Genomic DNA, 14,688 nt, shown 5'->3' on the forward strand with positions numbered 1-14,688 from the left:
GCAAGTCACTTAACTTCTGCCTGCCTCAGTTTCCTCAACTGTAAAATAGAGATTAAAATAGCATCTATCTCTCAGGGTTGTTGTGAGAATCAAATGAGATAATGTTTGTAAAGTCCTAAGCACAGTGTCTAGAACATAGCAGGTGTTTAAAAAATACTTGTTTTCTTCCTTCCTAAATGGTAATGTTACTATAGCAAAGTAGAAGTAATTTTTCACTGTAGGATAATATAGGAATAGTGGCATATTGGTATACTATAGTAATAATACTATAGTATTTATAGTAATTACACTACACTATAGCAATAGTATGACACTATAATATAGTAATTATACAATAGTATGACACTATAATATAGTAATTATACTATAGTATAGTATACTAAATTGTACTGTAGTATAATAATAGTGTGGTAGTATAATATCAGTAATTGCAATATAATTTGTAGTATATTGTAATGTTAATAACACAATAGTAATATTTTATTTTACTATAGTATAATATGGTAGTAGAAATATATTTTATTGTACAGTGACAAAATATAGTATTATAGCATATTATAATATAAAAACAATAATATAGTAATATAGTATATGGTAATCTTAATAACACAATAATAATATATTATTATACTATAGTATAATATGGTAGTAGAAATATATTTTATAGTATAGTGACAAAATATAGTATTATAGTATGTTATAGTATAAAACAATAATATAGTAATTATAATAACAATAGTAATAAATTATTATACTATAGTATAATATGGTAGTAGAAATATATTTTATAGTATAGTGACAAAATATAGTATTATAGTATAAAACCAATAATATCTATCTTAAAAAGTTTTATTGATAAAATTTATACGTGTATCATGGTCATAATCTGGATATTACCTGGCTGGCCAAACACCTACCCAGATTCACCCCCCCAAAAAAAATCTGGCCTTTCTTATGACAGTGAAGAGAAGCTATGTGGTACAGTGGAGAGAATGCTGGGCCTGGAGTCAGGAAAAGTCATCTTCCTGGGTTAAAATCTAGCTTCAGACACCAGCTCTGTAATCCTGGGCAAGTCACTTAGCCCTGTTTGCCTCAGTTTTCTTATCTGTAAAATGAATTGGAGAAGGAAATGGCAAATCACTCCAGTATCTTTGCCAAGAAAACTCCAAATTGGGCTCCCAGGAAAATGACTGAAAAAAGAAAACCAATGAAGCAAAATTTATTGATATGGTAATCTTTCTGGGATATACATACATACATACATATATATGTATATGTATGTATATTTGTACCTGATCTTCTAGGAAAAGGGGAGTGTTTCTTCCTCCTTTCTTTTCCAGGGCCAAGATTGGTTATCACAATTACTCAGTGTCTCATCTTTTCATAATTCATATTCTTAGTAGCTTGCTGTTTTTCCCCTAATATCTTCAGATATCATTTAATTAGTCATTACCTGTTTGGTTTACAATTTGTGCCCCCTATATATAAGGGACATTGTGGGAGCTTACCAAGTAGTTATCCCTGATTAAACTAGTTGGTAAAGGTCATCATTCTTCTAGGAAGAGTTAAGTGTAATCTCTTCCTGCTGGGAGATAACTCCAGCTGTGCATTTCTGTCTTTTAAAAAGGCATTTTTTCCAGTGAAACATTGGAATGTTGTAATTAGGATACATTTCAGGATTACCAATTCTGGAACAGTAGTATAAATGCAACTTATCACTACTAAAACTGTAACTTTTGATAGGACAATTGCTTGGTGCCCTTGGCACCGCTCCCCTCTTGAATTCTTTCCTGCACCACCCTCTTAATGCTCTCATTGCCCTCTATCTTCATCCACATAGATTGTTCCTTGAGAAGAGAGGAATCAAACTTGACAAGCAAATCTATCTTTCCTGAGTCCTAGCAGAGGCACGAGTGATGTGCAATCTATGCCCAGAGAATCTATCCCATACTCTTCCTGGAGGGGAGGGAAGAAAGAAAGGAGAAAAGTATATAGGGCAAAATCTGAGTTGTCAGTGATCTAGAATGAGACTTTTCCTGGGCCTCCTATGCCCTGTGAGAAGATCAAGGACCAGACCACAAACCACTATCAGGGGCAGCAGAGTGCAGAACAGCACCAGCCCTGGGTTCACATCCTACTTTTGATACTTATACTTTGGGCAAGTCACTTAACCCCCTTGGACCTCAGTTTCCTTAGCTGTAGAGGGAGGTGCTTGGACTAGATGGCCTCTGAGGTCTCTCCTGGTTCTCAATCTATAATCTCACAATTTATTCAAATGAACAATGTCTATCTCATTAAAGTCAGTATACATTCAAACAAATGTACTTCTGCTCCGCTGAGTTCTTCTGTGATCATTTATGTCCTGAGAAGGATGAGGATGGACCAGCCATACTGGCCCTTTGAGCAGACTTGCCCAGACTCTCTCTGGCAGATTATTTCATTCATTACTATTTGTGAGTTTATTAGTATGTATTACTATTTATTAATATATTTTAGTAGCATTTAAAGGATTATAGGACTATAGATTTAGAACTGGGAGGTACCTAAGAAATCATCTAGTTCAACCTCTTTATTTTATAGGAGACTGAGGTCAAGACAATTTAAGTGACTTTTCTAAGAGTCAGGTCATGTGACTCCCAAGTTTAGACCTCTTTCCACCAAGTTGGGCCCAATCCCATCATTCAGCCTTATTAGTTACCCATCCAACTTACCTCCCATGTCTTCCCCGAACCTAATACTCATTGCTAGTCCCACTCCCTATCATAGTATAGTATCATAGTGGCATAATAGACAGCCCAACCCCCTATGATTGTGAAACTTGCCAAACCTCACTGACATGGTGGTATCCACTGTCAAAACTGTAGGTCACTGGAAAATGCCTCTCAGGTCTCAAAGAGATCCCTTTGAAAGGGGAACCTAAGAAGAAAGGAAGGATAGAGAGACAAGTCTTACTGAGATGATTATGAGACCAGACCCACAGTCATGATTCCCACCTAACACCACTGCCACCAACATCATTAATATATTACAAATGAATGCCATGTTAGTGTATCTAAACCCAAAAGAAATATGATTCACTTGCCTGGACTATTTTAATGTTATATTTATGGAATTTACTAACATAAGGGGCACAAAGACCATTTCCCATAGTTCCATGTAACCTGTCAGTCCCCTGGGCCACTGAAAAGAAAAAGGGACCCAAAAGAATATAATCAAGGAAAGAATGGTTAGAAATCACAAACAGCAGAGGAAATAGTTGAAGTGGCTTGTATAGAGTACACTATTAAATGTGCTTACCCCTAACTTCCTCCTAAGTGGAAGATAATATTTACTAGGTCTGCCCCAGGGTGACCAGCACATACTCAGAATATACCTGATTTCTGAAGTATCCCTAGGAGGTTCATCTGTATCTCTTTATGGGCCTTCTGGCCAAGTGATGTTTAAGATATACCAGGGTCTTTCTGAGTCTCATCTGGATTCCCTGTTAAGATCCTCTCAAATGAGATTCTTAACTTTTATTGCGTCATGGATGCCCTTGGCAGTCTGCTGAAATCCATGGACCCTTTCTCAGAATAATGTTTTTAAAAACCTAAAATGTGTAAGATTACAAAGCAAACCGAAGTTAGTGAAAATAAAGATGTCATTTTTTTTCCCCATCCAAGTTCATGGTCCCCTTGAAAATTAGAATCTTTGAATCTTAGGTTATGAATCCTTTACTCTACAGAGTAGACAGAGGCAGATGGTTGCACAGTGGATAGAGAGCTGGCCTAGTCAGGAAGATCTGAACTCCAACTCAGCCTCAGACACTTAAGTAGCTGTATGACCCTGGGCAAGTCACTTAACCTCTGTCTGCTTCAGTTCCCTTAACTATAAAATGGACAATAAATACCACCTATCTCGAAGGATTGTTGTGAGGATCAAATGAGATAATATTTGTTACTTAAAAAAAGAAAAAGGCATGTAGCATAGTGCCTGGCACAGAGTGGAAACTAAATAAATGCTTGTTCTCTTCCCTTCTCCCTTCCCAAGTAAGGACTCAGAATCAGACCAAACTCCCAAGTTCAGATTCAGAACCATGGAATCACTTATGGAGCCTGTGTCCTAGAAAGGGCACAAATCTAGCCATGACCCATTCCAGATACAAGAAGATCTTCAGCCTACAGTCCAGTCCAACAAACATCATAATCTTAGGATTATACTGGGACCAAACTGGCTCCTTTGGGAAGAGGGGGAGAGGGAGGGAGGGAAGGAATGAGGGAGAGAGATACAAACAGACAGACACAGAGAGAGAGAGTGTTCAGTAGGGTAGGGAGAGGAAAGCAAGAATATTCCTTTCAGATTTAGTTAAGGCTTTCTGAGTTCTTAATGTATTTGCACAGCTCAATTCAATGGAGGAAAATCAATACCAACTTTCAAATTTCTACATTGGTAGCAACTTACATGAAAGCAACCAAGGAATTTCATGTTATTTCAAATAACAGAGATTTGTGTGATGTAAGTTATATAAGCAGAACCCACAGCAGGATAAATAAGAAATGTGGAGTGTAAGAAATTAAAAAATCAATTCTGGTTCCAGGGTACAGGTAAGGAACTATAATTCCCTTGCGGAGCTGTGTTTGAGTCAGCTCTTAAAGGTTCTCAAGAGATGATTGTTACATTTTCAGTGGGAACATTTACCCCTGAGAAATCAGTAAGCACTACAAATTGGGGCCTGATGTATTGTTTTGTTGAATGTGTAGACTTAAATAAGTGATGGAGAAAATATTAATAATAGCAAATTAAACTTAAAAGTGTGTTCTGTACATTGTTCCCCCAGAGAACTAATTGTTAAACATTATACCTCTGCAACCCTCCTCTCCTCTCAGTAGAAAGGCCAAGTACATTATCAGAGGTTATCAGTGTTTTGGGTAGTTTTGCTTAACTTTCCTTTCTGACAAAGGAGAGTTCAGGTCTGAGTGGGGGAAGGGGGAGGACAAATAATAGAGGAGGAACAGCTTTCCTGAAATGACGGATGAAAAACCAAAATCAATTAAAGTTTTTCTTTCTTTTAAAATGTTTTTGTTATTTTATACTTGACAAACAAAACTTGAAAAAAAAACGCTTAAATAATACATTACAAGTTACTGTATTTTAATGAACTTTCTGGACCTCAGGTTTAAAATCCCTGTGCTATGAAAGTAGTCATATGGGAAATCCATTTTTTTTTTTAATTCTGAATCATTCTAGGTTTTTTAAATTGACCCACACACATCCCTTGGATCCTCTAGATCAGGGGTTCTTAACCGTTTTTGTCATTGGAAAAGTCTAAGTTAAGCCTGTGAATCCTTTTTCAGATGAATATTTCTTAAGTGCATAAAACAAAATTCATGGAATTACAAAAGTAATCAAAGGTTTCCTTTGACAAATTTTAAACTCCTTCAAACCTGAGGAAAAAACTTTGATATCTCCAGTTAAAGATGTATGAAGAACAGAAATTACTTTCCTAAGTGCTTATTTCTGGCATAAACATTTCAATCTTTGACTTGGGAATATCTTTGCAGGAGTATGTTAACTAACCTTGCACAGCAAGTGCTGAAACATAGTCATTGTACATCCTTGACTGAACTTCTTTTCTTCCTTCCCAATAGGAAAATGGTGGATTCAAGACAATGGACTACTGAACATAACCCAGGTGTCATTTTCAGACCGAGGTAAATACACGTGTGTTGCTTCTAACATCTATGGCACTGTGAACAATACAGTGACACTGAGAGTCATCTTCACCTCTGGGGACATGGGCATCTACTACATGATTGTCTGCCTGGTGGCTTTTACCATTGTCATGGTCTTGAACATCACCAGACTCTGCATGATGAGCAGCCACCTAAAGAAGACAGAGAAAGCAATCAATGAATTCTTTAGGACAGAAGGAGCAGAGAAATTGCAAAAGGCCTTTGAGATTGCTAAGCGTATCCCAATCATCACCTCAGCCAAAACCCTCGAGCTTGCCAAAGTCACCCAGTTCAAAACCATGGAATTTGCCCGCTATATTGAGGAGCTGGCCAGGAGCGTCCCTCTGCCTCCCCTCATTATGAATTGTAGAACGATAATGGAAGAAATTATGGAAGTGGTGGGCCTGGAGGAGCAGGGCCAGAACTTTGTGAGGCACACCCCTGAGGGCCAGGAGGCCGCTGATGGGGATGAGGTCTATACAATCCCCAATGCTCTCAAGCGGAGCGACTCACCCACTGGAGACTCAGATGCCTCATCCCTTCATGAGCAGCCTCAGCAGATTGCCATCAAGGTGTCTGTTCACCCACTATCCAAAAAGGACCATATGGAAGACCAAGAGGGGGTACAGGTAGAGATCAAGGATGAGGAGGTGCTAGAAGCAGCTGTAGTATCAGAGGGGCCAGAACCACCCATTGAGCCTTCGGCAGAAACTGAGGTTTCTGGGGACATAGCGCCTTCAGAATTAGCACCCCCTTCAGAGCCTGTGCCCCCTGTAGAGCAGCTGGCACCTGCTTATCTGAAGCCTACTGAGCCAGCCATGACAAATGTAACGAATACCTGTATTATTTATGAAAGCCATGTATAATACTTAACTCTGAAAAAACTATGCATATCGAGAATATCAGGGGCTGCTCCTTGTAACACAGATATAGTATGTACTTGCCGCTAAAGCCTTACCAGTAGACTTATCATAACATACATAGGAGTGATGCTCTTTTAAAAGGGAAAAGATATCAATGCAGTGTGTGTGTCTGTGTGTCTGTGTGTGTGTGTGTGTGACTGGAATTCCTCCCTTCTGACTTCCCCCTACTAGAAAAGTGCACCAGAGATATCAGGGTGTGGAAGAGATGACATTGGATGGACTATGACCCATAAGTTGTGGGCATAGATGATTTGAGCCATGTTCTCTTCTCGGCTGCTTAACCTGGTGGCAGAAGGCACCCCTATGGTATGTCATTCAGATTTTGATAGCTCCTTTTGCTCTCTGCTGCCAGAAAGTCCCCTCCCCTCTCCCAGTAAATTGTACACTGCATTTCTTTTCCCTTTTAAAAAGCTTGTCCATGGATTATTTGGCACTTTCTCCCCCATTTCAATGCTGTTTGGTTATGATGGAGTAATTGTTATTATATTAATATTAATTGCTCTTTCTGGTTTAGTTGTCTTTGCCCTTTTTGTCTCTCTATATACATATGTCATTTTTCCCCTTGAAACATTTACCTCAGAGGCTTTTTGTATCAGCCTTTGTTCCAGGGCTGACATCTAGTAGCCGTTTGTAGTGCTGCAAAGAGCGACCAGACTTCTAAGATAAGAAGTCGTGTTTCTCCTTCTTTCCCTACCCCTTCCCTACTTTCCTCTGTTGAATTTTGTACAATAACATTGCTGTTGTGAACATGAGGCTCCTGCCCAGGAAGCAGCACTTTAAGAGCCAAATAAAAACTTGTTTACCAATTGGATTCTGAGGACCTTTGGCAAGTCACACTCACGTGTGGAGGGGAATTTTCGAAGGTTAAATGTATCCATTCCCTGACACCCCACACTCCGACCCAGTTTTGTTCACAATTAAACGATGTCATCCCCCATAAACTAAGATCCTGGAAAGAGACATGGCTTCAGAATAGAAAAGCATCAGGCATAATCTCTGAGGAGTCATTTTGGAGAAGCTCCCTGGAAATTGCCAGTAGGTGACTCCGACAGAAGAGGAGATTGCATGACATGAAACTCTGTGAAGGGCTAGGTCTAGGTGTGTTGAAGGGAACATCTAGACAACTCCTGCAAGAAATGAGATAGGAGCCTTCTATTCAAGAGAATACCAGATCTCCGACCAAAACTGTTGTTAGAGTCTGTAGGAAGAAAACAGGCACCTGAGGGGGCAGAGTAGTTTAGTGTCCAAAACAAAAAACTAGAGACCTTGTCTCTAGTCCTGCTTCTGCCACTAACCAGCTTAAGTAAGTGACTCTGAGTAAGACACTTAACTTCTTAGCCTCAGTTTCCTTATCTGTAAAATGAGAAGGTTAAGCATAGTCTCTTAAGGTCCTTCTAGCTCTAAATCTGTGATCCCATGAGGATCTCTTTGTGGGAAAATGGGATTAAATCATCTCTAAAGGTACTTTCAGCTCTAAAAAATTCTATGATGGGATTACTAACTAGCAGGAAAAAAAAAGATGCTGTGGGTGGTAGTGGAAGGAAGGAAGGAAATAAGCATGTAGCACTTATTGTATGCCAGACACTATGCTAATCAAGTATTTCTTTGAGTTTCCTCCTTGGAATCCTAACATTTAAAAACCAAAAGAACTAAAATAAAAAGTAACAAGAAGGGAATCAGCCTTTTTCTCATGCTTTGGAATGTTCTTTGAAAAGGAACTAACAAAGGAATTAACATGACCTGTGTTTTGCTTTAAGAATGAGTAAAGCTGTTGCCTTTCCCCTTTCTGAGCAGTAGGTTACCCCCTCCTTCAAAATATTCAGTGTCCAAATTTCACCAAACAATGAGTTGGGTGGGAATAGCAAACTAAAAATCAGTGCATTTCAGTAGCCTAATCTCCAGAATAGAGTATTTCACTATATACAACCTACAGCCACATTGGAGCAAAAACAGAAAACACATAGACGCATGAATATGCACACACACTCCAAAAAAAGACCCACATCTGTGATTTCCAGATGCTTCTTGGTTTTGGTATGTAAATGTGTCATTGCAGAAAGTGACTGATTCCAGTATCCAGTGACCTGAGTTCAAATCCTCCCACTGAGTACATTTAGAAATCATTCAACCTCCATTTCATTTTCTTCACCTGGAAAATGAGGGTGTCCAACTAGATGGCTTCAGATGACCCTGCCTGCTCTTGATCTATGATCCATTTTTAGCCACAGTAATTCAGTATCCTTAGTTTGTGAAGGGCCTTTGATTTAGGAATCACCTAGAAGGCATGACAGGCTTATTGGTATGAGAGTGCTGATGTCATTCCACTGAGTGAGCATTATAGCATCTGCATGAAAAGAAGTTATTTATTTGAACACACAAAAGCATGTCCATTATCAATTTATCCATAATTTCCAGTGCCATGAAATATGCTGCTTACACCGGGTCACTATTTGACTTGATAAAAGTGGAAGGGGGGGAGGGGTCTAACCCCCACTCTGCAGAATTACAAAATGTCTAACAGATGTGTGGATTTCCTGCCATGAGCAGTGAGAAAAGTGGTATTCCTCCCTAGGAGGACAGAACCATGATCCTACCAATGTGTACGCTTACTCTTTGGTGCAGATCACATCCACAGTTTCTCATTTTGTGCTATTCCTTTCCCATGTCATCTGATAATTCCTCCCAAGGAAACATTACCCAGTATCAATTTGCCATACTGGAGGCCTTCCTAGGTCTTTTAACATTTCATGGTGATGTGATATCACTAAGAATTAACATGTGTATATTGAGTAAGAGATAAATTTATTAAGTACACATCTACATATGAACATTGACTCTGGAGTCAGAGAGTCTAGGTTCTAATCCAACCTCTTATGTTTATTACTTGTGTGACCTTAGGCATGTCCATTAGCCTCTCTGTGTCTCAGTTTCCTCATCCATAAAATGAAGGGGCTAGACTAGATGGCATCTGAGGTACCTTCCAGATATAGATCAATGATCTTGTAATCCTATGATTTAGAATGTTCTCTTTCTGATTCTGAGCTTTTCAACCCTTGTCTCTCACAACCATGTGTGGATTTCCTTTCAGAGGCATCTTACTCCACATTGCTTCTTATTTAGCAACAGGTAGCTAACTAGAGATTTCCCATGAATCAGGAATAGAGATAGGTACTTGAAAGAGTGGTTTTCTTCATTTCCAGCTAAAGGAGATAACTTGATTCTCCTAACCCACTAACTCCTTAAAACATCTAAAATGCTCCTTTGTAACATAAGGTAAGAGGAGTTCTCCCTTCATCAATACTACCCACTTATTTCCCATCTTGGTGGCTTGGTCTGAGTCCTGTGGAGCCTCTCCTGCTGGAGTCTGAAATCTGAAAAAAAAAACCCTCCTTTTTCTTGACTGATTTTTCAAAGATGTCAGAAAAAAAGTGGTACAGAAATTTAAAGCAGTTCAACTGAAGTGCACCCAGAGTGTACATGATTTTTAAAGCTTAACAGCAAATTAATTCCAAGCCATGTCCTTTGGATCTTAGGCAGTCGCCCTAAAATCAGGCAGATGCTCAAGTTTCTGAGTGATGCTTGTCTTATCTCTAAAGACTCCTTGTTTGTGTGCTTCTTAAAAGACTGTAGAAGCCTCAGAAATATGTCCATATTTGGTCCATTTAAATGACCTGTTAGCTTGGTTGACCTTTATTGGGTCCTCTAAGTGGAAAATACAGAATTTTTTTATTGAAAATAATGTGTAATTTATAATAATTCTGTTTTATATATTATATTTTCATATGCTTAGGGCACATATGCTACTGTCCACATCCTTTTGTACATCATAATGAACAGAAATAAATACCAATACTTGACTCAACTTTCTAGGAACCAAATGTGGTACAAGGTGTATCAAAATCTCTCAAATATCTGAATGTTCTTCACCATCCTAAGTATTCTTGTCCTCTGACTTTAACATCCCTAGGAATGTGTATGGGATCCTTATGAACATCCTATTCAGGACAAAAGTGGAGGGGCCTGATATCCTGTACAAAGAGGTAGATCCTTAAAGGGGAAAGAGCACTGGCTTAGGAATCAGAGGACCTAGGTTCACATTCCTCCTCTGATGCTTACTACCTGTGACTTTGGGCAAGTCACTTCTCCCTAGGCCTCAGTTTCCTCAAATGTAAAATGAGGTTAGACTATAAAGCCTCTGAAGTCCCTTCTAGCTCTGGATCTTTGATCCCTTCCTCTATTGGAAATAAATTTTGTTTTTTGGTAGAAGTTCAGACTCTTTTTCACTTGGGAAAATGATTACAAGTATACAAATTTATGTCTATTTCAATTGTGTAAATGTTTCGACGGAAAAATAACATGTCTTAAGTGAGTGCTTCAGTTGTTACTTCATGATTGTAAGATCGGCACGGGCTTCCTATTTCTACATCAGGGTGAGGTGCCAAAAATATTTGGGGGTTATTGATTAGACAAGAGAAACAGTGAGGTATAATGGAAAGAACTCTGGTCTAGCAGCCAAGGGACCTGAGTTGTTATAATAATGTCCTTCTATAAATTTGTGTGACTGTGGGCACCTCATTGGGTCTCATTGCCTCATCAGTAAATTGAAGGGAACTGGATTTTTTCAGAAGTAGCTTCTAATTTTAACATGTTATGAATAAAAAATCTAGACCAACATCAACTAACTTACATGTAGAAGCTCCAACCTAAATCACTAAGGGAACCTGATTTTGGAAATGGAATTCAGACACCTTTTTTTTTTTTAACTCTAAACATATGTCAGACTAGAAAACAGGACTGAATCAGTGCTCACACTTTGAAGTTACAGTCTGTGATTGACTAGATACCTATGGAGGTTTCATATTTTTCACCCCAAGCATTTCATTAATGGGAAGGTTATGTTGTTTTGTGGCCTGCTTTCTCAAAATCTACTTTATGAATGCAATTTAGCTATTTGATTCAGTCTTCAGACAGGCTTTTGCTATTGTTTGGAGACTAATTCCCCTATCTCTGGTTCAGCTTCTATGCTCACCGATAAATTGCCTTTTAAAACTTTATCTTATCTCATTGTTCATTCAATAATTATTTACTGAGCACCTATTGGCTTTGGGATACTCATTACTTTTACAATGATATGTTAACTTTAAAATCAACAGAAAACATTTTGTTGTTGCTGTTAATGCTGATGAAAGGCAGGGTAGTTTAATGGATAGAGAACTGCCCTTGGAGTGGGAAAGACTAAGGTTAAAATCCTGCCTCTTCCATATACTGGTTGTGTGACCCAGAGTGAGTTAACTTTTCAGTAAGGGGCAAATCTCTAAGACTAAGTTGTTGCTGAGTTTTAGCTCTGCAAAGGTGAAAGGGGTTTCCACATTAGGAGTCCTCATGTTTTCACAGGGTCTATACATCCCCCACCCTTCACCCCACCCCCTACAAAAAATGTTGATAGAAATAGGTTTGGATTAAACAAAGTATTATGGAGGGATGGGGGAGGGAGATTTGGATTTTTATGAAGCTATTTTTTATCTTATCCGAAGGTATGAGTGTCCTGAATATTATACAAGTAAATGCTATATAAAGACAACAATGAACAATGAGCTTTTAATTGAGACTTTTAAAGTTAGTCCAAGACTTAAATTGTCAAGTCCCAGAGGGTATTACTGTACTCAAAAAATGAATAGAGCGCATAAAAAGCTGTGAAGCAGCATTTCTACTCAAATGCTGTTGTGACTGCCTTCCATCTAAACAAAAAAATCCGAAGCCTTTCAAGGTATCTTTCAGACATCACAGAGTGGTTAAAAGCTCATTAGGCTAAAAGAAAATGACTCTGGGTCTCATTTGTTATATTTTGGTCATTCTGGGAGTCCTTTGTTACCATGTAATGGGTATATAAGTAAAAGAAAAAGGGGTTTCTTTGAGCAGAAATATCATAAAATTGTCTGGTGATTTTGTGAACTGTAAATGTTCATTTTTGAAGTTCGCAGATGTAAACAAATGGCAGCATATAAGAGGATGTAACAACAGCCCAAAAAAGTGTGATCCGTCCTGTAAACTGATTGTTGCTTAAATAAAGAATTTGCACAGGGTTTGTTGAATGTGTGTGTGTCCCTCCTGAAGGGCAGTTTTTCAGAAAACAAGTGCAGGCCTACTATGGATTTTTCCATATTTTCCCCAACTTGTGTCCACAACTAGTTCTATGAACACATTCTACATTTGTGTAGCCTTTTGGAGGGAGTAGTAAATTGGAATAAGTTTTATAAAACTTCTCTCTCTCTGAATTACGAAGTCTTAACTCTCCTTTTGACATGATTTATATACTTTATCTACCTTGGAATTTAATTTTGGTACAGGACTCTACAAGACAGCAGCCTTAATCCTCTACCACCACCATTACCCCTCCTTAATCCACCCCACAAAGTTTGACTCTCTCAAGCCTAATCTTTAAAGTTCCCCTTTATCCAGAAAACTAAAATAACTGGAATATTTCACTCTCAGTGAAAGCTGGCTCTACCAAAAAGCCCTAAAGAGGAAGCAGATTTCAAGGGGATGCTGTGATTGGTCAATTAGTCAACCGAGAGGCGTTAGTAACTGACTGCTAATACACCAAGAATGAAGAAAACAGAGAAATGAGGATGAACCAAGGAACAAGGAAAGCAGTAAGGAGAAGAAATGGAAAACAAATAGAAGAAGAGAAAAATCAAAATTATTTATAGTAGTGCTCAATACACAAGCAACAGAAGAAAAGTAATAGCTATAACTTGAGTTCCATAGTCCGTAAGTAATAGTGATGTGGCATTTTAAGGTCATAGGTTCACATCTTGGCTCTACCATTTAATACCTTTAGGATCTTGGATTAAATTCTCTAGGCATTAGTTTCTTCATGTGTTAAATAAAGAGATTAGACTAAATGCCCTCTAAAGTCGCTTCCAGCTCTTCAATCTATGATCTAAGGTAAAGCTAGGTTCACCTGAAAAAGCAGAATGTTAGTTCAGAATACAAAATATTATTACAGAAGAGATTTCATGAGAAAACTTGTCCATCATATAATCCATTTTGAATATCAATGTAAAAGCTTCAAAAATGTAATTTTTAAAAGTTTCTCATGCCTGTAATTCATGAAAACTGAGACATTAGGTGGAGCCTCAGTTTCCTAAGGCTAACAGTTTGTCTCAGCTCTCCCATCTGTAAAATAAAGGTAACAATATTACCTCCCAAGGTAGTTGTGAGGATAAAATCAGATATTTATAAAACACTTTGCAGAACTTAAAGCGCTAAATTTTTTATTTTTAAAATAGTTTAGTTTTTTTAAGTATTTATTAGTATTAAGTATTTTAGTATTATTTTTTTAAGCATTTATTAGTATTAAGACTGTAGATACTTGGGGAAGCCAAGTAGCACAGCTAGTGGGAGCACCGGCTCCAGTGTTGGGATGACCTGGGGATCAAATCTGGGCTCCGATACTTAGCACCACACCCAGAAACAACTGGCCTGTAACCTTGAGCAAGTTACTTAACCCCAATTGCTTAAAAAAAAAAAAAAGATTGTAGATACTTAAATGTTTGTTGTTTGATTTACCCAGTTTGCTGTGGGCATTCCCATAATCCATCCCACAAAAAAGGGAGTTGAAGAGCACCAAGTATTAGGAAGGATTGGGCTCCCTAAAAGGTGGATTTGGCTGTTTTCCTACGTCTGATGCCCCAGGAGGATAGATAACAGTTAGCCAAGAAGTTAAAAGTTTTTGGCCAGATATTGAGAGGGAGAAAGGACAGAACAGGAATCCCAAGGGGAAATACCAAGGAGTACCCAGGGGGGAGGTGTATCTAGAGCAGACGTTTGTCTGCATTACCACAGGGGTCTATTACAAGTTATGGGCCTCATTCTTAAAGAGATTACAATCTACCCCCAACCCCACCCCCTCACCCCCTTGTGACACCTGGAATTCAGTTGTTCAGAGAATCAAACTTTTAACCTAGAGTTTATCAAACTACTTTAGATTCATGTTTGAAAAAGTTCCAGAGTTTCTCAAAGGCCTTGGATGATGATAGTAAATTGACTTC

At 38.3% G+C, this 14,688-nt stretch overlaps 1 protein-coding gene across 2 annotated transcripts in view; it reads left to right on the forward strand.

The window, feature by feature from the left end:
• The window catches only part of MFAP3L (microfibril associated protein 3 like), a 71,209-nt gene extending 58,492 nt beyond the window's left edge, over window positions 1-12,717 (forward strand). For both annotated transcript variants that reach the window (XM_069097026.1, XM_069097036.1), the window contains exon 3: window positions 5,628-12,717. In XM_069097026.1, coding sequence (XP_068953127.1) covers window positions 5,628-6,577 — 950 coding nt within the window. In that variant the 3' untranslated portion in view covers window positions 6,578-12,717. The remainder of the gene's footprint in view (window positions 1-5,627) is intronic.
• The last annotated feature ends 1,971 nt before the right edge of the window (window positions 12,718-14,688 follow it).

The sequence above is a fragment of the Petaurus breviceps genome, unplaced genomic scaffold (genome assembly GCF_028583685.1).
Source record: "Petaurus breviceps papuanus isolate PSGF00001 unplaced genomic scaffold, PetGlider_PUasm1.0 126, whole genome shotgun sequence".
NCBI lineage: Eukaryota > Metazoa > Chordata > Mammalia > Diprotodontia > Petauridae > Petaurus > Petaurus breviceps.